General features: G+C 48.0%; 1 protein-coding gene across 2 annotated transcripts; it reads left to right on the top strand.

Moving 5' to 3' along the window:
* Positions 1–8: 8 nt before the first annotated feature.
* On the top strand, positions 9–19,470 carry IL17RB (interleukin 17 receptor B). Of its 2 annotated transcripts, none has more exons than XM_036737757.1 (11): positions 9–159; positions 4,430–4,454; positions 5,418–5,555; positions 6,230–6,357; positions 7,005–7,131; positions 10,470–10,517; positions 11,892–11,944; positions 12,952–13,020; positions 15,358–15,451; positions 15,968–16,069; positions 18,794–19,470. In XM_036737757.1, the coding sequence occupies exons 1-11, from the start codon at positions 79–81 to the stop codon at positions 19,336–19,338; spliced, it is 1,410 nt and encodes a 469-aa protein (XP_036593652.1). In that variant the 5' UTR covers positions 9–78; the 3' UTR covers positions 19,339–19,470. The 2 variants fall into 2 exon arrangements, with proteins under 2 accessions (XP_036593652.1, XP_036593651.1); XM_036737756.1 differs by having other exon boundaries at positions 11,892–12,034.
* Positions 19,471–20,215: the final 745 nt, after the last annotated feature.

Raw genomic sequence — 20,215 nt, 5'->3', positions numbered from 1 at the left:
GAGCAGCCAAAGGCTCCGTGGCCAGGCGGGTAGCCCGCACCAGCTGGTGCGTCCCATAAGCCCTGTCCATCCTCAGAGATGCTGCCAGGGCTGCCCTCCCTTCTGGGCTTGTCTGTGCTGTGGCTGAGCGGCGTCGCCCGGCAGGGAGCCTCAGAGCAGGTAAGCCCCGCCCCCTTCCAGCGCCCACCTGCCTCTGGGCTGCCCGAGCTCGCAGCCCCTAGGCTCCCACCTCCGCGCTCCTGCCTCCCTCCGGGCTTAGGCAGTCCCATTCCGTACTCGGATGCTATCCCTTTTGCAATTGCGAGCACCCGTAAGTCCTTCCTATCCCCGAGAGCAGAACAGAGGCGGACCAGAGAAGTCAAGCCCCTTGGCCGAGGCACACGGGCTTGTCCCTTGCCCATTCCCTCATCCATCCTTGCCCCCGGAGCCCAGAGTTTGCTGAGCTCCTGGAAGGTGCCCAAGGGTGGGATGCCCCGGAGGGAGAAAACCCGAAGAGCAGTGGCGAGCTCGGGAGTGAGGAGGAGGGCCTGCTGTCCCAGCCTGTGTGAGCACTGTGGGCAAGCCCGCTCCCTTTCTTGGGCCTGGAGAGTGCCGGGGTGGGACTCGATGGCCCTTAAAGTATCTTCCAGCCCCGAACCCTCGAACTCAGAGATCCCCAGAGAATTGGGATGGGGTGAAGTGGGTGCACTGCTAGTTCTCTTCCCTTTCACTCACAACAGCACAGGCCCTCAGGATCTTATCACAGCATCCCGGATTTCAACCTGGGAGAGACCTTAGAGGTGGTCTGGGGCCACCTCTCTTTTTAGAGAAGGAAACTGAGACCCGGACCTCTGGCCTTGGGGCCAGGCTGGGGGTGTCCTCGTTTTAGCTGGCAGTATTTCCCTTAGCATAGCATGTGGACCCCGGGCAGGTTTCTGGTCTGCTGAGACCTGGGTTCAGGTGCCAGGTGCCCCACTTACCCAGACTCACCCAGATGTACTCAGGCTCAGCTTTCTTCCTTTGTAAACTGTAAGGGGAGGTTTATGGTGGATCTGCTCCTCCAATCCCAGCTCTGACCCAAACGACAGCTAGCACGTGTACAGCACATTAAAGTTTGCCAAGTGCTTTATACAGGTCGTCTTACCAAGTACATGGTACCTGTGAGACCTCCGCCAAGGAATTTCTCTTCTCTGAGCCCAAGTATCCCCATGTGTTAAATGAAGGGATTGGACTGGATATCAGGAAAAAGTTTATCCCAAGTAGACACGTCCAAAGGTGGCTGGGGGAAGGTGGTGGGTCCTGCCTTAAGTGGGGACCACAGGCCGAGTCTGGCTGCCCATGTGTCACATGTGATTCAGAGGGGATTCTTGCTCAGGTCTGAGTTCGACTAAATTGCTGACCCTCTCTCCATGCCAGGGAGCCTCCCCCCAATGCCCCCTTCCCTGCCAGGGGCTTCCTTTCTTCTTTGTCAGAGAATCCCCTCCCTGCCAGGCCTACTTGGGGTCCCTTCTAGTTCCCAAATTCTGTGATTCTGGGACTACACAGATGCTACAGTTCCTCCTAGAGTCAGGATTCTGTCCCTTCCACCAGGAACAAGCAGTCTGCGTTCTGAGGTTCAACTGTCGGCAACACCCCAAGCCCTTGAGATGCACTTGAATGTTCTAGATAGTTACAGGAAGAAAAAGCAGCCAACAAGCATTGATTAAGCACCCACTGTGTGCCAGGCACAAAGGATACAAGGAAAGACCCAGACCAGTTCCATGCCTACCAGGAGCTCATCTGGTGGAGTGGGGAGTGGCCCGGGAACACCTAAATGATACACTCAACAGACCGATGCAGCCTCAAAACCTGGCCCCCTGCACCCTGAGGTTTCCAGACTTGGCCCTGGTTCTCATGATGTTTGTATTATTTGGGGACAGGGACAGAAACATAAGGAGATGGCCTGGTACAGGGAGTGTGAATTCAGTCTGAGGACCTGGGTTTGAATCCTGGGTTTTTCCCTCTCTCTACCTTCTTGTTGGCTCACTGTTCTCTCAGTCTCTGCCCCACTCCCCCCTTGGCAGGGGTCTTTCTCAGTCTCTGCCCCATCCTGCCCCCTTGGCAGGGGTCTTTCTCAGTCTCCCCACCCCAGCTTCTGGTTGGTGCCTTCCCCTCTGGGATTACTTCCCATCTTCTTGGTAGCTATCACACATGCACACAGGCATGCACAGAGTTGGTGGTGTGTTGTTTCTCCCTTAGAATGTGAGTTCAGGTCCTTGGGAGCAGCAGCTGGGTTTTTGCCTTTCTTTGTGTCTCCAGCACTTAGCAGCACGATGCTTGGCACACAATGATGACGATAATTCTTCTGATGCCGGTAGCTGGCATTTCTATAGCACTTCCTAGTGTGTGCCAGGCACTGTGCTGACCACTCTGCAAATAGTCTCACCTTTGTCCTAATCCCATAGTGTGACTACATAGCAGCCTGTATGTCTAAGTAAGGGGCCAGTGGGTGGTGGGTGTGGGGAGCTAGGGACAGGGTCACTTCTGTCCCTGTTTGCCACTTCCTGAGAGAAGCCTTGCCTCTGGCACACACATTCTTTCATCCCAATCTAAGACTCCTTTCTCCTCTATCAGAAGACATGAGCTTTGGGCCTCAAAGGAGCCCATCTCCAGAGCTCAACATGCAGTAAGGTTTCTCTTAAAAAGCTATTCTTGGAAGGCCAACACATCTCAGCCTTTTAAGGGCAGGGTGGATTGAGGGCACTTGGTGTAGTAGGATGGGTCTTGGGCCAAGGCAGAGGTTAACCAACATTCGTTAAGGACTCACTCTGTGCCAGGGAAAGGAAATCAAAGGTCCTCGAACCCACTTCTCTCATTTTCGAGATGAGGAAGCTGCAGCTCACATAAATAGTAAATGGCAGGGCTAGGATCTGAACGCAGGTCCTCTAACTCCAGATGCAAGGCTCTGACCAACCATAACCTAATTCCAGTGCTTCATGGTGGATGACAGCTTCACTGGGAATGATTTAGTTTAGAAATCAGAGGGATGGGAAGGGGAGGAACATCCAAGATGCCAAAATAGCTTTAAAAGCTTTTTCCCAAATGCAAATGTTCTCAGCTGAGTGAGAAGGGAGAGAGACAGGTGATTCTCAGGGTTGGCTGGCAGAGTTTTCACTGGGAGCCATTCACCCCAGGAAATCTCTGAGGGTTGTGGGAGGGCCATCCAGAGAGTGTGGCAGTCAGGGCTGGGCCACAGATGGACTCCAGGGAGAGGGGGAGTTTCACTGCCAGGATATTCAGTTAAAAGTGAATTGGATGGGTAAGAATTTGGGACTCAACTCAAATCCCAGGGGCCCCAGAAAGAGAGTAGCTTGGTTCCGTGCCTTTCTCACCCTGGCTCAGAGATGGCTTTGAAATAGAGACATGGTGGGAATGAAGCTAATGGACCCAGGAAGCACCTCTGATGGCCAAGTGTATTAGAGTAAGGCCAGCCAATAGGGTGGGGGAGGTCATTAGGTCAAGGTAGGTCCTCCCTAACATCCTATAGCCTTTAAAAAGCTCTTGTCTCCCCACAACCCCAGAATTTAAGCAGCTGAGTCACAGGATGCAGGTTCTAGTCTCATGATAACAGTATTTCAAGGCTGAAAGGGACCTGTGGTCCATTCCATACCTGTTCTGACTCTGGTACCATCTAACTGTGTGGAAGGTCATGGTACCACAGTCAAAGCCAAAATGAGGCAGACCTAGGTTCCACAGGCAAGTCACTGAGCCCCTCACTGTCCTCTAGGCCCCCTTCCCCCTCCAAGATGATAAGCAGGTGTTGACCTGCATCAGTACAGGGAGTTTCTTTGTAGGGAGTTCTTAGATCAATGGAATCACAGGTCTGGTCCCCATCTCTCCCCAGGTGCCCTGAGGTGGGGGGGGGGCTCCCACCCCTCCCCCAGCCCCATGTGAAAATTCATAGCCAATCACTGCCTTTGGCTTTATTTGGTCCCTAGGCATCAAGTGATGCTCAGCTGATTTTGCTAAAGTTTTTTCATGGGGAAAAACTTAACTTTCCAGTGTAAAAAAAAAGTACCCATTGTCTTTGAGTACCTGGAAGTCAGGCTGTGATTGAGAGGTAGGAAACATGTAGTTGGGTGGAGAGAGTTCTTGCCTCTGTATAAGGAAGACCAGCCTCAGACACTCAGGTTGAAGGCTCTTTAACCTCTTGGAGCCTTGACTTTCTCCTCTGTAAAATGAGGAAGCTGGATTCAGTGACCTCCAAGGTCATTCCTAGGACTTGCCTCACGGTAAATATAAGCCATTCATGCATTCATTCATTCATTTACTCATTCATTCATTCAACAAACATTCTAAAGACAGATGCTATGTGCCAAGGACTGTGTTAAGAAAATCTGGGTCAGAATGGGGACCACAGGGATTTGTCATTTTTTGGTGACTGATGCATGGTTTCCTTCTTTTCTTGCAGTCTATAAAGTGTTTTCCTGAGATGGGTAAGTAACTGAGTCTGCTAAAAATCATGGCTATGGCCCATTGAAAGAAACAAAGCGACTGATCGTGGTCACTGGGGATCAAAGAAAAATGAGGAGGCTGAGTTTCCATCTTGGGATGACTTTCAAAAATCATTTTTAATTAGAATTTGATAGCTACCCTCAAAACATCCTGTCAGATACAGAAACCCAATAAAGCACAGAATTAACAGATTAAAGTCCAAACTCTAATTTGCTTAAAGGAAACTCGACCAAAACATTCTCTTATTTGCATCCGGCCCTCCGTGCTTTCTTTCTTCTCAGTATTCTTCAGATTTTTATCAGGCCTATTTGCATTCTTATCTTCCTTCAGATTTTATCAGGCCTATTTGCATTCTTATCTTCCTTTAGATTTTATCAGGCCTATTTGCATTCTTATCTTCGATGTCCTTTCCCTATTGCTCTGAGTTCTTCACATCTGTCACTGTTTATGCCAGAGCAGTATTCTGTACCATTCACTCACCACTATGTGTTCTGCTGGGCCCCAGTCCCTCGGCATCGAGATGGGTGGATGCTTTTCTTTTCTTTTTTATATTTATAGAAGGCTGGGCTAGGATTTTCCAAAGGACCCTTTGGTCTTTTGTTCATTGTTCATTCATTTCAGTTGAATTCAAGAAACTTGTTAATAACAATTCCAAACATTTCTGGAGTCCTTTACACACAGTATCTCATTCAAACCTCACAGCCCTTCGAGGGAGGTGCTGTGACTACCACATTTGACAGCTGAGTTAACTGAGGCAGGCAGAAGTGAAGTGTCTTGCCCAGGGTCACCCAGTTAGTAAGTATCTGAGCCTGGATTGAGCTCAGGTCTTCACACCTCTCCGCTGAGCCACCCTGCCGCCTCCAATGACACTTGCACTACCGATAGTACCTTATCAGGCTCTACGGTGCTGTACAAATGTCAGCTCTTCCTGTTTTTATTCCAAGGTCCATCTGCAGAGTGGAAGGTCAAAAACAGCCTGACTCCAGGAGGGCTGCAGACCCTCCATGTGGATTCGGTTGCCAGCCCCGAGACCAATTCAGATGCAGTCCTTTTGAACATAAGCTGGACACTCAAGCAAGATGGTGAGTGTTGGATGTATGGATGGTGGAAGCAAGGCAATATATGTCTCTGCTGCATAGAAGTCTCCAAGATATTGGGTCTATTGCGATCAGCCAAAGCAAGCAAAAAAAGAAAAATACACCGGGGAACTAGAAAGAGGATGTAGGCAAATGGCCTCAGCATTTCTTGTGACCAATGGCCAGGGTGCCTGAGCTGCTAGTGGTTTTTAATCACCCAGTACTGAGCCTGCCCTCTGTAGTATAACTCCCTCGACGATTGTCTTACAGATCCATCCTGGTACTCAGGGCTGGAATGTTATACCCAGTTCCTGGAGCACAATTGGGTGACAGAGCCCCCTCCAGCTGATAGCCCTCGGAGATGCTGACACCAACACTATGATGTCCCTTGGAGTGGGGGGATGTCTTTATCTTTTCACTTGTCCATCTCTTTTCAGGACTGTCCCTTCTAAAGTTACCTCCCCTCCACTCAAGTATTTATCTTCCATGTTCTGATTCATATGGTTTGATTCCCTTATTAGAGTATAAACTCCTTGAGGGCAGGGACAGGTTTCCATTTTACTTTGTATCCTTGTGGCTTAGCTCAGTATTTGGCTCATAGCGCACCCTTTATAAATGTTGGCTGGTTGTCTATTGGTTGACTTTTCCCTGATGCTCTTCTCTTACCCCGTTGCTTCTAGGCAGCATCCAGATGCTAAAGGCCACCAAGATCTGTGTGGATGGAAAAGGCCAATTCTCATCCTACAGCTGTGTGAGATGCAATTACACAGAAGTATTTTACAATCAAACCCCACCCAATGGCAGCAAAGTAAGGAGAAACCCCAGAGAGTGTATTTTAGCACTAAGTGGAGTAGGTCAGATAACTTGGTCACTTCCAGGGGTAATTGCTGGAATCTACAGGCAGCCTCCTAAGATGGAGGGCCTGGCTGTGATTTGGGATCTCTCTCATTTATCTGGCTTGCTGCCTCAACCTCAGGTAGAACCTGGAAAGTTCACTGACATTTCCTCAGTGGTGGCACCCCATTCCTTTTATAAGCATATTGACTCACAAGGCTTCAGACTTAGACCAGATTTTATTTACACAGTAAAAGCTGCAGAAGTCACTTTCAATCTCACAAGAGTCCCTTCAAGTTTATCCTCTCTGGGGTCCTGCAGAGTCCCTAGGCTTCACAGTTCTGTCTTGAGTGAGATTCAGTCCTAAGTAGAAGAAGACTCTATCTTCTACACACGTGACCTACTCCATGTTGCTTCTGTAGTGCTTCATCCGCCATATTGCCTTGCCTCTCCTCTTTGGCTCTGACAACTCATGGCAGTTCAGGCCATGCATTTTGTTCTGTCCATTGCTGGGATGGATAGAGACTTGACATGTGACTTGATGACTTTAAGCCACAGATCAGAAACTGAAAATCAACGTCCAAGATCCCTTGAATTGTCACGAATTGTTTTGTCTTTTAGTGGCAGTTTCATTACATTGGATTCTCTATAAAGCCAGAAACCTCTTATTTCATCAGAGCCCATAATATCCCACCTGCAAATATGAATGAAGATACTACAGCCATGTCTGTGAAATTCATCTCACCAGGTAAGGGCCTTCTTGGATCTTTCCCTCTGGCCTTTGCTCATCACAGCTTTCATTGTACTGGCAGTCCTCAAGCCCAGGATTTCCAGGCAATCATCTATCTTGATTCAGGCAGTCGGTCAAGCATAATTCTCTGCTTACTGTATGCCAGGCACTGTGCTAAGGACTGGGGACAAAAAGGCAAAAATGAGGTCCCTGACCTCAAGAAACTCAGTCTAATGAGAGAAACAACATGTGAAAGCGGTATGGTTGTTCTTCGGGAATACTGGGGCTTCAGGAAAATAGATAGTTTAGTTTCTTAAGTAAGTTTTTGTTAGCCTCCTTTGTTTGTTTTTAAATGTCCCTCTGTATCCCTTGCTTTCCCTCCCCCTCCCATCTCATTATGACAGATTTTTTTTTTAGAAAACAAGAAAAAAATCAGCAAAGCCAATCAATACATTAAAAAAAACCACACACCAGCCAATGTATACAGTGTTCCATACCTGTGGGCACTCCCCTGACAAACACACAAAAAGGAGTTGGGGGACAGGCTTCTCACATCTCGTTGCTGAGGTCAACCTGCTGGGCTTTTCATTCATATTCAAAGAGAGCTACTCAAAACTTCTCAGTTTCACTGAACCCCCTCCCATTCTCTATCCCTCCCATCTAGGAGTTAGAAGTGGCTTCCTTTCTTCCCAAGATGAATCCCTCCATTTTACCCCTCCCCATGTCTCTTGGGACCCTGCCCCAGTAGGTACCCCATCATTGTCTGGCCTCCTCAAGCTGGAATTCCCCATTGCCTCTTTCCCTCTGCTTACAAACTGATCTGTTACCCTAATTTGTGGAAATCTTCCCCTTGTCCCTGCTACCATCTCTCCCCTCCTTCCCTTTATGGTGAAACTTCCTGGGAAAGTCATCGTACAGTGTCTCTGCTTCCTGACTCCCTTCTCCTGGCTTGTCCTCTCATAATCTGGTTTCTGTGTGCATTTTCACCAAATTCAATGTGCATTTATCACGGTGGCAAGGTTACAAAGACAAATGAAAAATCCTTTCTCCCTCAAGGAGATTACACTATAGTGGAGATCATGGCAACAGCTCTCTCCAAAGTCACCAGTTTCTCTTAGTCACCTACTCTGGTGGCCTCAGTGACCTCTCTACTGCATGTGACACCAAGGAGCACCCTGAATACTCTTCCCCCCCTTGGCTTGGAGATGTTATGCCCTCTTGGTTCTTCATTAGCTCCTCATCCTGTTCGCAAATCCTCAAGGTGGGAAGTTCTCCCAAATTCTGTCCTTGACCTTCTCTTCTCTCCCTTGGCAATCCCATTCACATCCATGATTTCAGTTCTCCCCAGTTATGCAGAGGCTTGTTTAAAATTTGTTGACTGACCAATAGACTCCTAAATTTGCCTCTCCAGGCCTGAATTCTTGCATCTCTGACAGCCTCCAGGACACTCCAAACTCTATGTCACCTCCTGACTGAGCTCGTTCTCTTTCCTCCAAGACCTGCTCCTTCTTTGACTTGCCCACTTGGGTCAATATGGTTGCTCCTCATCCCTTCTAGATGGGAGGTCCATTCTCCCTCAGCTGTCTCTAAGATCTTTCTTCTCTCTAGTCTTGAAGCTTCCACCTTACCAGGGGCCCTCACTGTCACCTTCTTGGTCTATTGCAGTGGACTCTCTACTGGAGTTCTCTACTTCTGCCTCTAGTTCACCCATGCGGCTGGCTCCTGGAACTCATCTGCCTCATCCATAGGTCCGGCCATGTTAGAACTCTGTATGAAATCTTCAACTGTTTAGCTAAAGCTGCTCTATCATCTTAATATTGATGATTATAGTAGCGACAACAATAGCGGGCATTTATACGGCACTTACTACATGCCAGGAACTGTGCTAAGTGCTTTACAATTATCATCTCATTTAATGCTCACCACATCTCTGGAAGGTCAGTGCTGAGGCAAACAGAGGTGAAGTGACTTGCTTAGGGTCACATAGATTGGAAGTTCCTGAGGCAGGATTTGACCTGGGGTCCTACCTTTGCCCCCATCTTGCCTTCCTCTACCTTTCCAGCATCATGTAATACTCCTCCTTGGTTCATGCTCTACACTCCAGCAAAACTCGACTCCTCATGGTCCCCCAGGAAAACCCCATAGTGCCCTGCCTTTGCTCATGCAGTGCCTGATTCCTGGAATGGCCTCCCTTCTTTACCTCTCCCCAATCTGCCTGAGGTAACTCTTTTCCATCCCTAAAAGCCTGGCCTCAACACCACTCCCTCCTGCAGCCTTACCCAAACCTCATCCTTGGATTTGTCCAATGGGTAGTCAAATGTCAGCTTCCTGAGGGCAGGGGCTAGTTTTCATTTCCTTTTATGTCCCCAGTGCCTAGCATAATGCCTGATGCACAGGCTTAATAAATCTGATTGGGCCATGATAGCCAGGAGGATTATCATGAATTTTAGCTACTCCTGTCTGTCAGTTCCCCTAACAAGCTCCGTGAGGTGGGTATCTCCTCTCACACCCAGCATGGGGCTGTAATCACAGCAGATAATTAGTGAATGTTTCTTAAATTGAAATTTGGGATCCCAGGTGTGTCTGCCAGTATTTCCTAAGCACCTACCATGCCAGGTGCATGATGGTGGGCAAAAACCCAAACAAACAAGAGTGAAGAAGCTCTTGTCCTCAAGTGGCTTAGAATCTTTTAGGGAAAACAATTGACAGAGTCTATAGAAATGCAGACTGTGGCCTGGGGCTACCGCCCCGCCCCCCCCCTCCCCCTCCCAGCCCAGGACTCTGGGCTAAAGTGAACAGGGTTGGATTCTGGGGTCTTAAACCCAAAGGATCCTCCATTCTCCCTCCCCTGCCCTGTTGATGGACTCTCCCCCCACCCCCCACCCCCACCTGAGTATACACAAGCCAGGGATGCCTGAGAACAAAATGGGTTGGGTTATTTTCACGGATGGATTGGGAGCCAAAAAAGGCAGATTTCCATGGCCTCGTGTTCAAGGCAGGATCCAGGCCAGGATGGTCTCACAGTCTATGGGATGACAGCCAGCTTCAACTTGTCCTAGAACCACAAAAAAAGCTCATTTGGAAATGACGGAGGGCTCCCACCCTTCTCCTGGGACTTGGTGCTATTTATATTCCAGGCTTCTGATTTGCATGGCATGGGGCATTAGTTTCTTTCCTTGGTTTGGTGTTAAAATTTAACTGCTGCATTTAAATTCAATGGCCTGGCTTTGGGCTTTATGTGCTGGGCTGTTTCATTATGGGGCATCATCAATCATGTGTGTGTTGGGGGAAGATGAGGACTCAGGAAAAACGAGCTTTTGGCTAAAGTGTAAAAACATCTTATTTTACCTTCTTAGACTGTCAAGACCCAGTGATGAAATATACAAAAAAGTGTCAAGAATATGGTGAGTATGGGGCTTCTGGAGGTGACACATTGGAGACTTGAGTTCAAATCTGGCCTCAGATCCTCACTAGCTGTTGGACCCTGGGCCAGTCACTTAACCTCTGCCTGCCTCAGTTTCCCATCGGCAAAATAAGGGGGTTACCTAGATGGCCAGTGAGTGTCCTCCCAGCCTTGGACACTTACTAGCTGTGGGACCTTGGGGAGTTCACCTAATCTCTGCCTGCCTCAGTTCCCCATCTGTAGAATGGGGACCATTACAAATGAGACATTTGTAAAGTGCTTAGCCAACCTTAGAGCACCGTATAAACACTAGCTATTTCATCCCCTGACTCAGTTTCCCCCTGTAAAAGGGGGATAAACCTGTGATAATCCAGCCTCATGGGGCTGTCATGAGCCAAGTTCTTGTGGAACCTTTGGGAGCTCTAGAAATGGGAGTGATTCATAAGGTGTCTACCCTGGTTCTGACCCCAACCGGATTCTTAGTTCTGCTTCTGGGCGGTGTGCCTGACCTGGACACTAAGCCCGTGTGGTGTGGCCACACCCTTCAGGTTCCCAGAAGTGAACCAGGGGCTTGACTTGCAAATCACATGAATGAAGCCACAGGTGACACAGCACAGAGCCTGTGCCAGGGGAGGTTGAGGTGTTCCCTCATCCTCACGTTGTTCACTGAGCAAGCTAGTGAAGGTCAGGCTGGCAGGGCGACATCTCCCTGTGCCCCCGAAATTCCAACATGAATGCTTCCTGCCACCTCTTCCTCCGATGTGTATTATGGGAAGGAAACAGACATGGAACCAGGTTCCAAAGTACAGCAGAAGGAGTTCCGAATTCAGAGTCAGAGGCCCTGTGTTTGAATCCTGAGTCTGCTGCTTACTACCTGCATAACACAGGGCAAGCTCCTTCCCTTCTCTGGGCCTCAGTTTCCTCCCCTGTCAAATGAGGTGGTTAGACTAGCACAGTCTCTGAGGGTCCTTCCAATTCTATATCTATGAGGTGATGACTCCCCCAGTGTGAAAGCCACTGTAGGGAAGAATGGCCTTTGGTACCTTTGATCACAGAAACTTCTAAATGGGAGGTACCCCTAGAGATGCTCCTGATGAACCCATTTCTTCTACTAAGGAGAAAACAGGCAAATGACTTGCCCACAGTCACACAGCAGGATAGTGGAGGAGATGGGTCTTGAGAGAGTGAATGCTTCTTTCAGTGTGCCTGGCTTCCTTCTGGGGCAGTCAGAACTTCTTCTGGGAAACTAATGGCTTGATCCCAGAGCCTTTGAGTATGGGGTATTTACCTCCATGGAGGGAAGAGATGGTGTCGGAGAATTCTATCAGGGCAGAGTTGATAACCTCACCCTTTCCCATCTTGGAATAACCAACAGGGAGCCTGTGGACCCCAAACATCACCGCATGTCAGAAGGACAAGAGTGTGGAGGTGAATTTTAGCACCAGCAGCCTTGGGTTCAAATACTTGGTCCTGATTGAAAACAACAATGATGTCCTAGGAAACAGTGGCATTCTAGAGGTACTGTCTTCACTTCTCTCTAGGCTCGGCCCTTTTCCCTTTGTAGCATCTCCTCCTTCCTTATCCTGGGAAAGGGAGAAGGCCAGGCCTAGAGGATACACTGGACAGGATTCAAGGCTGAGTGTCTTAGGTCTCTAATGTACTGGTTATGTTTTATTGAGGCCTTTTGTTTCTTAAGCCACAATCAGTTTCCTGAATACCCCCTTCCTTGGAACAAGGACAAGCAATTCAGCAAAACCAACTATTTATCGGCGTAGGAAACTCTGACTTCATAATCCTTTCGATGGAGGGAGAGAAGCATGTTTCTTTATCCATTCTCTATGACCAAGATTAATCATTAGAACTGGTTTGAGTTCATCCCTTCCTTTACATCATGTATGACTGTTCTGGTTCTGCTTTCTCCACTTTATAGTTTTTATGTCTTCTATGTTTCTCTGAATTCCTCTATTTGTTGGTTCTTGAGGCACAATAATATTCCAGTTTTCTCATGCCTCACTTGGTTCAGTCAGATCCCAATCCCTGGCTTTGTTCCTGGTGGATTTACTACCCCAGAAAGCCCGAGCCCTGATTTGATTAGATGGGGGCACTTGAAATATTCTTAGGGAAACTGCCATCTATAAGTGGCTGGGTGTTCTGTATCTCCAGGACTTAGAACAGTGCCGGGCACCAAGTAGGCAGGTTGTCTGACTTCTCTGAAGGACTCATATGATAGGCCAAATGATTACTGGGGTTTGCCTCAGGAAGGCTCCTTGGGACTCAGCGATGATCCTGGTGCCAGCAGTGTGCTAGGCATCCCTGTGGTCGATGAGGTGTGGGTGGGGGATTAGCAGCAGGAGGTGGATCATTGAGAGCTGTGGCTTTCTCCCTTCTCGTATCCCCTGAATCTGCCATGTAACCATGGTCATTCTGTCCATTAGCTGAACCAGAGCCAGGCTTCTGTGGTCATCACAGTGACGGCAGAGGAAGAGAAAGGGGCCCTGGTGCAGGTAACTAGCCCTTCACTGGCTTGTTTCCCACCCTCCTCCCCCATACCTGGGCTTCTAGTGAATTCATCTGTATATAGCACTCATCCCATGCTCCCTTTCTTGCCCAGGCAACCTTTGTGTTCCATTGCGAAGTACGTTTGTTGAGCTGTTTGGCTGATGTCCCCTTGTGTGGGTGGGGGAGGCTGATGGCTCATGCTGTGATCCACCTCTAGCTGTACCAGCTACCTGGTGGGGTCAGCAATGCTGCTCATTTTGTTTGCAAATATGTGAAAGGTTGAAGTGTGTGACTCACTGGGGTCCAGCTCCATGTCCTGATATACCTGCCCAATCACTGGGGAGGAGTTCCCCAGAGTGAAAAACAACCTCGAATCCAACAGGGACTCCAGCAGTTGGAGAGTCCCTAAGTGTCAGACCACTCAATTCTCTATCCTGGGGCATGTCCATTAGCTTCCTTATCTGTATAATGGAGATGATAATAATAAACCTAACTTCTTCTGAAAATTAGTTTGCACCTTGATTGCTCAGACAGGTGATCTGGAGGAGCTACCTCCCATTGGCCCCTTGTCCTGAAAGGGCGTGAGGCCTCACTTTCCCAGGACAGCTTAGGAGCGGATACAATGGACTCTGACACTCAGCTCCTTCAGTGAGAAACTCTGCCCAAGTACTATCATCCATCTTTAATAGATCAAACATCTCAGGCACTGTGGATGGATGAAGTCATTTTGATTTTCAGCATCTTTCCAGGGCTGACTCCCCAAAGTAAACTTAGGAGAAGCATGAAGGCACAGTGCTGGAGACATGAGAGGCCTTATCCCATTCTGTCACAGCACCCTAAAAACCATGGGGCCTTTTCATCTGACTTATGGCTGAACCTTCCACGTGGCTTGTCTCCCTCATTAAAATGTGGGCTCCTTGAGAGCAGGGACCGTCTGACTCTTCACTTCCCACAGTTCATCCCACTCTCTCAGCCCTCTGTATCCTTACAGTAACCCTGGAGGTGGACAGAAGCAGGCAGTAGAGATACTCCAGTCCTAGTCCCATCACTCACTATATGTGTGACCCTGATCCTCAGTTTCATCATTTCTAAAATGGAGATAAGAGCTCCATAGACTATCTCACCGAGTTGTCATGAGGATTAGGGGAACTCATGTGGGTCAGTTCAGCTTCTGGGTCACTGCCAGGACAAGGGGCAGATGGGAGGGAGCTTTGTCTGACAAGGAAGCTTTAAATCTCTATTACCGAGGTAAACGGAGATTGTTGTCTTCACTGTGCAGATACAGAAAGTGAGGCCTAGGGTGCCTAAACAATTTTCCAGTGGAGACAGTTGGTTATCTGACAACAATAGGCTAGGAACTCTTGAACCACCCAAGTCCCTGTTGAGTTTCAGGTTGTTTTTCATTTCCCTAGTCTCCATGGGGCAGTAGCTGGGCAGGTGAGATGTAGCCAAAACCAGTTTACTAGAGTCCATAAAACATCTTACAAACTATTGTCCTAAGTCAAATAAGACCTCTACTAGGACTCGTCTAAGAAGACATCTGTTTACTTTACCAATAGGAAATAATTTATTTAAAAAAATCAAAATTTAAAATTTTAATTATGTTGGGATTGGTAGACTGGTAAGCCAGAAAGTTTTAGGTACTGGTATTTTTGGTAGATGAGAAATTCTTTTAATGCTTGGCCAATGAAGGTATGGTCTTACTTCATTTTTCATATGTTGTTCTACAAGGCACACAAGAACTAGGGTGTGGGTGTGCTGGGAGAATGTAAGCTCCTTGAGGGCAGGCACTGCTTCTAATTGGTCTTGGTGTGCCCAGCTCTCAGTATATCCGGCACATAACAGGCTTCTAATAAAGGCTGATTGGGTTGAATTGATCTGCATTTTTCAGAAATGGAGTCAAAGAACTAGGGACTGAGGCAGGATGTAGCACTAGACTTAAGTGTCAGAGCTGGAAGGAGCCTCAGAACTCATCTGTGCCAAACTCCTCATTTTCAGACTAGGGGGAAAGGTTTTGCATTTGAGAATGCAGAGGCAGGACTGTTTATTTCTGGAGTGAGCTTGGATGCTGTCTTTGGACCTTGGTTTCCTTCCTTGTAAAAAGAGGAGACTGGATGAGATGGCCTCGATGGTCCCTTCCAGTCTGGAACAGTCTCTGACTCTTGAGGGGGCTTGGTTGGGGCGCTATTGGCCAGAGCAGGGGCGAGAGGCCAGTGGAGGAGCCATTGTTTATCAACACCTCAGTCCTTTGGAAGGGGAGGAAGGGGGAGGGAGAGGGTGATGCAGGGCTGAGCGTGGCCCAGATATACAGAAACAAATCCACAGGTGTGATTTTTTCTCAGATAATTCCTTATTTCTCTACATGTAACAATGACTGCATACGGCGCAGAGGGACTGTGTCCAGCTGTCCAGAAATCAGACATCCAGCAAACTTGGGTAAGCATCCCAAAAGCCGTTTTCCCAGGTCCGTGGCATGACAGAGCGATGTATTTACCTCCAAGTCATGGTTCCTTCACCAGGCTGGAGTGGAATGTCCTTTGGAAAAGCTATCTGATCCTTCTGGCTCCAACAGTCCGAGCCTCTAGGGCAGAGCGCCTGGCCTTGGAGAACTCAGTGTCTAATTAGGGAGATGACAAAGGCCAGTCAAAATCACAGGTGTAAGCTAACGTATGGTGAGATACATCCTGGCAGGGAGGAATGGAGTGAGAAGGAAGGGCGGTCTCCATCTTGTTCTCTCTGCTTCTGCCAGGTCTTCTAGCCCCAAATGGGAACTGATGAGCTCCTCCCAGCACCATTCAGATCCAGGATTGACACTGCTCCTCATAAAGGCCTGCTAGTGTTTCCGCCGGCGATAGAGAGATTCTGTCCTGGGTGTGCAGCTGGGGAAAAGGGAAGGGACCTTCTGAGATAAACCACTTTACGCTCGGTTGTGGTTCTGCTTTTTCTTGTTAGACAAAAGCCAACCACGGAAACATCAGATGTTCCTCATCCTCCCTACTCTGAGTGTGGCCGTATGGGTGATAGCAGTTGGACTTTATCTTCTGTGGAGGCACGGTAAGGGCCCTGGCTCGCAGGTTTACAGATCTCCTGATGTTGCTGGTAACTGAGTTTAAAATAGGGCTTAAAATACACATACCCTTTTGTCACCTGGAAGCAGTGGCTAAAATGTGATGGGATCAGCATGGACTGTGGGCTCAGGAGATGACGGCTTGAGTCCCAGCCCTGCCACATACTGGTTGTCACCTTGGGCGGGTCCTTGAACCTGTCTGTCTCTCAATCTGTATGAAATTGGGTTTGATGGGTCAGCACTGAATTCAGGTGATCGTGGAGATGAAAGTGTTTCTTAAAAATGAGAAGGGTAAGATATTAGTGAAATATTATTGTTCTGCGCTTTCTTGCACCAAGAGGAATGTGGCCCGCGTAGAGGAAAGGGAAGAGGTGCCATGGACCAGAGGCAGCAGTGGCCATTCCAGTCACTCGGCTCAAAGTCCAAAAGGAAAGGCTAGTGAGTTCTGCCTCCTACAGAAGCTGACCTCAACACTGATCACATTCCAGGATGGGCCTGTAGTTCCTGTGGCTCTGATTCGGTGGACCAGCCATAATTATTTCCCATGTGGATAAACACCCCCCCTCCCCCATCTGCTGGAGATACTTTGGACGTTGGGAACAAACCTAGCACTCCCACCCACACATACTGGTATACCCGGCAACCGACACCTGTGTCTGACTTCTTTATTTTGTAATCTACAATAACCCTTACGATCATTTGTAAAATGCCCAAGCAAGGATGTGTAGGGTAAGTGGAGAAGCTTTTGAGTGGCATTCTGGGGTGATGCTGCTGAACCGTAATGACTTTTCTGATTATCAGATGCCTAAAAGAGCGGTCCAGCTGTCCAGGCCAGGGAGATCATTTCCAGGTTCTTTTCTAGCGCTAACATTCTCAGCAGGCATCTATGAATTTGCAAGGATGGCATTTGTATAGTTCACTTGGATTCTGTGGAGGAGAAGCTCTCACATGGTCTTTGATATACTGATAAACTGATACGTGTGTGTACGTTCACCCACCGCACTTCCTCACAGGCTCCAAGCATAGGTAAGACATGTACAAATACACAGAAACATTGAAGAAGCCTTTTCTAACACTGCTTTTCCCCTGAAGTCTCCCAAGGCCTCTTCAGAGTGCTGTGACCCTGAGGTTCTGAGGTCCATACTAGCAAAGCACAAACAGGCAGGTCCCACACGGCTAAGAAACGTAATTTATTAAGCATCTACCATTTGCTGGGCCGGGGCAAAGGGAATACGAAGATAAAATTGCTCCTGCCCTCAAGGACTTTACACTTAGGGCCTATAATACAAAGTGTGTGTGAGAGAGACACCTGAAGGGGAGGGGCAGGGTCACAAAGCTCTTTGTTGTGGGCTGTTTCAGGAAAGGGCTTTTAATCTGTTGAGTTATTCCAGTAAAAAGATGGCGTCAGGCCTGTGGGCCTTTCTCCTGTGTATTTCTGTAATACAGATGGTAAAATCCCACTTACATGGAGCCCTGGGGATTATTCCGATGATGGGCTATTCTGATGGAAGAAGGTGGAGAGATGCCGCCACCCTCTGGTCCATGATGGGATGACCACCAACCCTGAGCTTAAATAGCCCACCTTTGGCCAAAGACTCCAGCCATTCAAAATCAGCACCTCTAACTCCAAACTCAGCATTGGCCCTTCCCCATATACTGCATCACTCTTTATGTTTAGACCCTTTAAAATGGGAAGCGAGGCAGATGAAAAAGCCATGTTTCAACCAGAACAATTTCAGCTGGAATTTAATTCTTCCATAAATTAAATCAGTTAAGTTTGCTGAGATTTAAATTGGTCCAAGATGAGTTAGAATTTTATCTTATTTAGACTCGGAAACTGGCTGATCCTTGCTGTGTGTATGCATGCTAGTGGAATATTATACTGTTTTCTTTGTGACTGGCTCCCACCTACATTCCATCTTGTCTACCAAAAAAAAAAAATTCTTTTTGGAGACCTCAGCTGAAAATTCCCTCTTCTCAATCCCAGAAGCAGTTTTTATGTCAATATATGTTAGCTATCATGGTTCTCTTCATTATATATTTAATGGAAACCAGACAGAAATGGTCTTGGAACAAGTCAGGAATCCGACTCGAATTCTTTTGTTTAAGATGTGGCAGACTATTGCACAGGGGAATAAAAGAACAGCTTCTGATAAGTGAGTAAAAGTTTTGAGACACAAGCTCCTCTTGTGAGAGTTCCTCAAAAGCATCTCCGTACAGTTCTGTTAGTAGATGGGAGGAGAGCAGTGATATGCACTTCACCTTCTGCCCATGGGGTTTTGATTTCTTCTGCTCAGTCTCTATTTGGAGAGCTTTTCCTGCTACAGAGGGTTGAGGTGATGAGTATTTGCATGGTAACAGCAATTAAAAATGTTTGTGCTCAGGCGATTGGAGAGGCAACAGTTTTGCTTGGAAGGATGGCACTCTCCTTTTGGGAGGTTATGTGTTGACTGCTCAAGGTTCTTTTAGGGCTGGCATTTACAGCGTCTGTTAGTTTGTGAAGAATAAAGGTGAGCTCCTGAGGGGAGGAGGAGGCATGGCAGAATGGCCGGGCTATGACAACAGCTTACCCCAACCTTGTGAGGCAGGTGCAGAGTCCATGATCCTAGAAGACACCTCCCTGACCACACACAGTGAAGTCATCTTCCTGACACCCCATTTCTATCCACATCTCCCAGCTAATGAGTGTATTGTCTGTATTCTGTTCGCAGAAAAAGTCAAGAAGATTCTTCACCATGCACCCACACTCCTCCCACCCATTAAGGTACTCCTCGTATACCACCCCCAAGCCTGCTTCTATCACACCGTCTGCAATTTTGCCGAGTACTTGCAGGATCACTGCAGAAGCGATATTATCCTGGACCAGTGGCAGAAGACGAAAATTGCAGAACTGGGCCTGGTCTTGTGGCTCACGACCCAGAAGAAGGAAGCCGACAGAATCGTGTTCCTCCTCTCCAGCCGGGCGGACACGTGTGACAGCTCCTGCCACCCAAGTGCGGGCAGGCATGGGGAGAGCTCTCAAGACCTCTTCGCTCTAGCATTTAACCTTTTCTGCAGTGACCTGAGAAGCCAGACTTCCCTGGACAAGTACCTGGTCGTCTCGCTTGGGGAGGCTGCCTTGGCCGAGGATCACAGTGCACTTAGCATTTGTCCCAGGTACCAGCTCATGAAGGACGCCAACCCCTTCTGTAGAAACCTGCTTGCCATCAGCCCTGGGGACCTGGCACACGCCTCAGGGCCAGCTCACCCCCAATAGGAGACAATGGACCAGAGCACACTTCAGGAAGCAGAGGGGAAACCTGCTCATGAACTTCCTTTGTGGCCACACAAACACTGAGTGAAATGGGGCCATTGTTCAGTAACACCTTGGCCTTTTGGAAGGGGAATGTGCGGTCAGCTTCTTTGTGGGGGGGGGGGGGTGGCCTAGGAAACTGGGAGGGGGAAGAAGGCTAACATTTAGGGCTCTGCATCAGGCTCCTGGACATGTATTTTTAGCCACAGAAGCATTTGTTAAGCATGTAAAACTTCTCTCTGCTGATAGAACTTAGAAGTTGGTATTTTTGCTCCTTTTCACAAATGTACATAAAGAGCGACTGATAACATTAATGGGGTGGGAGAGGGGGATGAGGGAATATCATGGCCTGGAAAGTCAGGCTAAGAAACCAACCGGGAATAATCTGCAGTTAGACAAAATAACATCATTCATTTGGAAGAACAGAGGGTCTAGAATCACAAGGGAAATGATTAAAAAAAAAATTGGAATGAAATTGGAAAATAAATTGAAATAAAAGGGGATTAATGCTTCCAGATCTCAAATTATAGTACACGAATTACTATATTAGCTCTAATCAGAAACAACGGAACCTTAACTATGCTCCAGGTTCAAAAAACTGAGAATATAAATTACATCTGAAAAGAACTGCTGAAAAACTAGAAAGTCAGGGCAGGGGCTGTCTTCTGCCTCTCTGTCATAGCACGGAGTACAAGGTTAGTAAACGCTGACTGGCTGATGTTACTTCTGCCCCACTCACCACACTGAAGTCACTGGATACTAAGAAAAACATTGACTCAGTTTGCAGGATCCCATATATTAACTCTTTGGCCCTCCTCTGGTGTCCCGGTCTGCTGTCTGC

This window comes from Trichosurus vulpecula, chromosome 9, assembly GCF_011100635.1.
Source record: "Trichosurus vulpecula isolate mTriVul1 chromosome 9, mTriVul1.pri, whole genome shotgun sequence".
NCBI lineage: Eukaryota > Metazoa > Chordata > Mammalia > Diprotodontia > Phalangeridae > Trichosurus > Trichosurus vulpecula.
The sequence above is the reverse complement of the archived record's forward strand: the minus strand, read 5'-3'. Positions and strand labels throughout refer to the sequence as shown.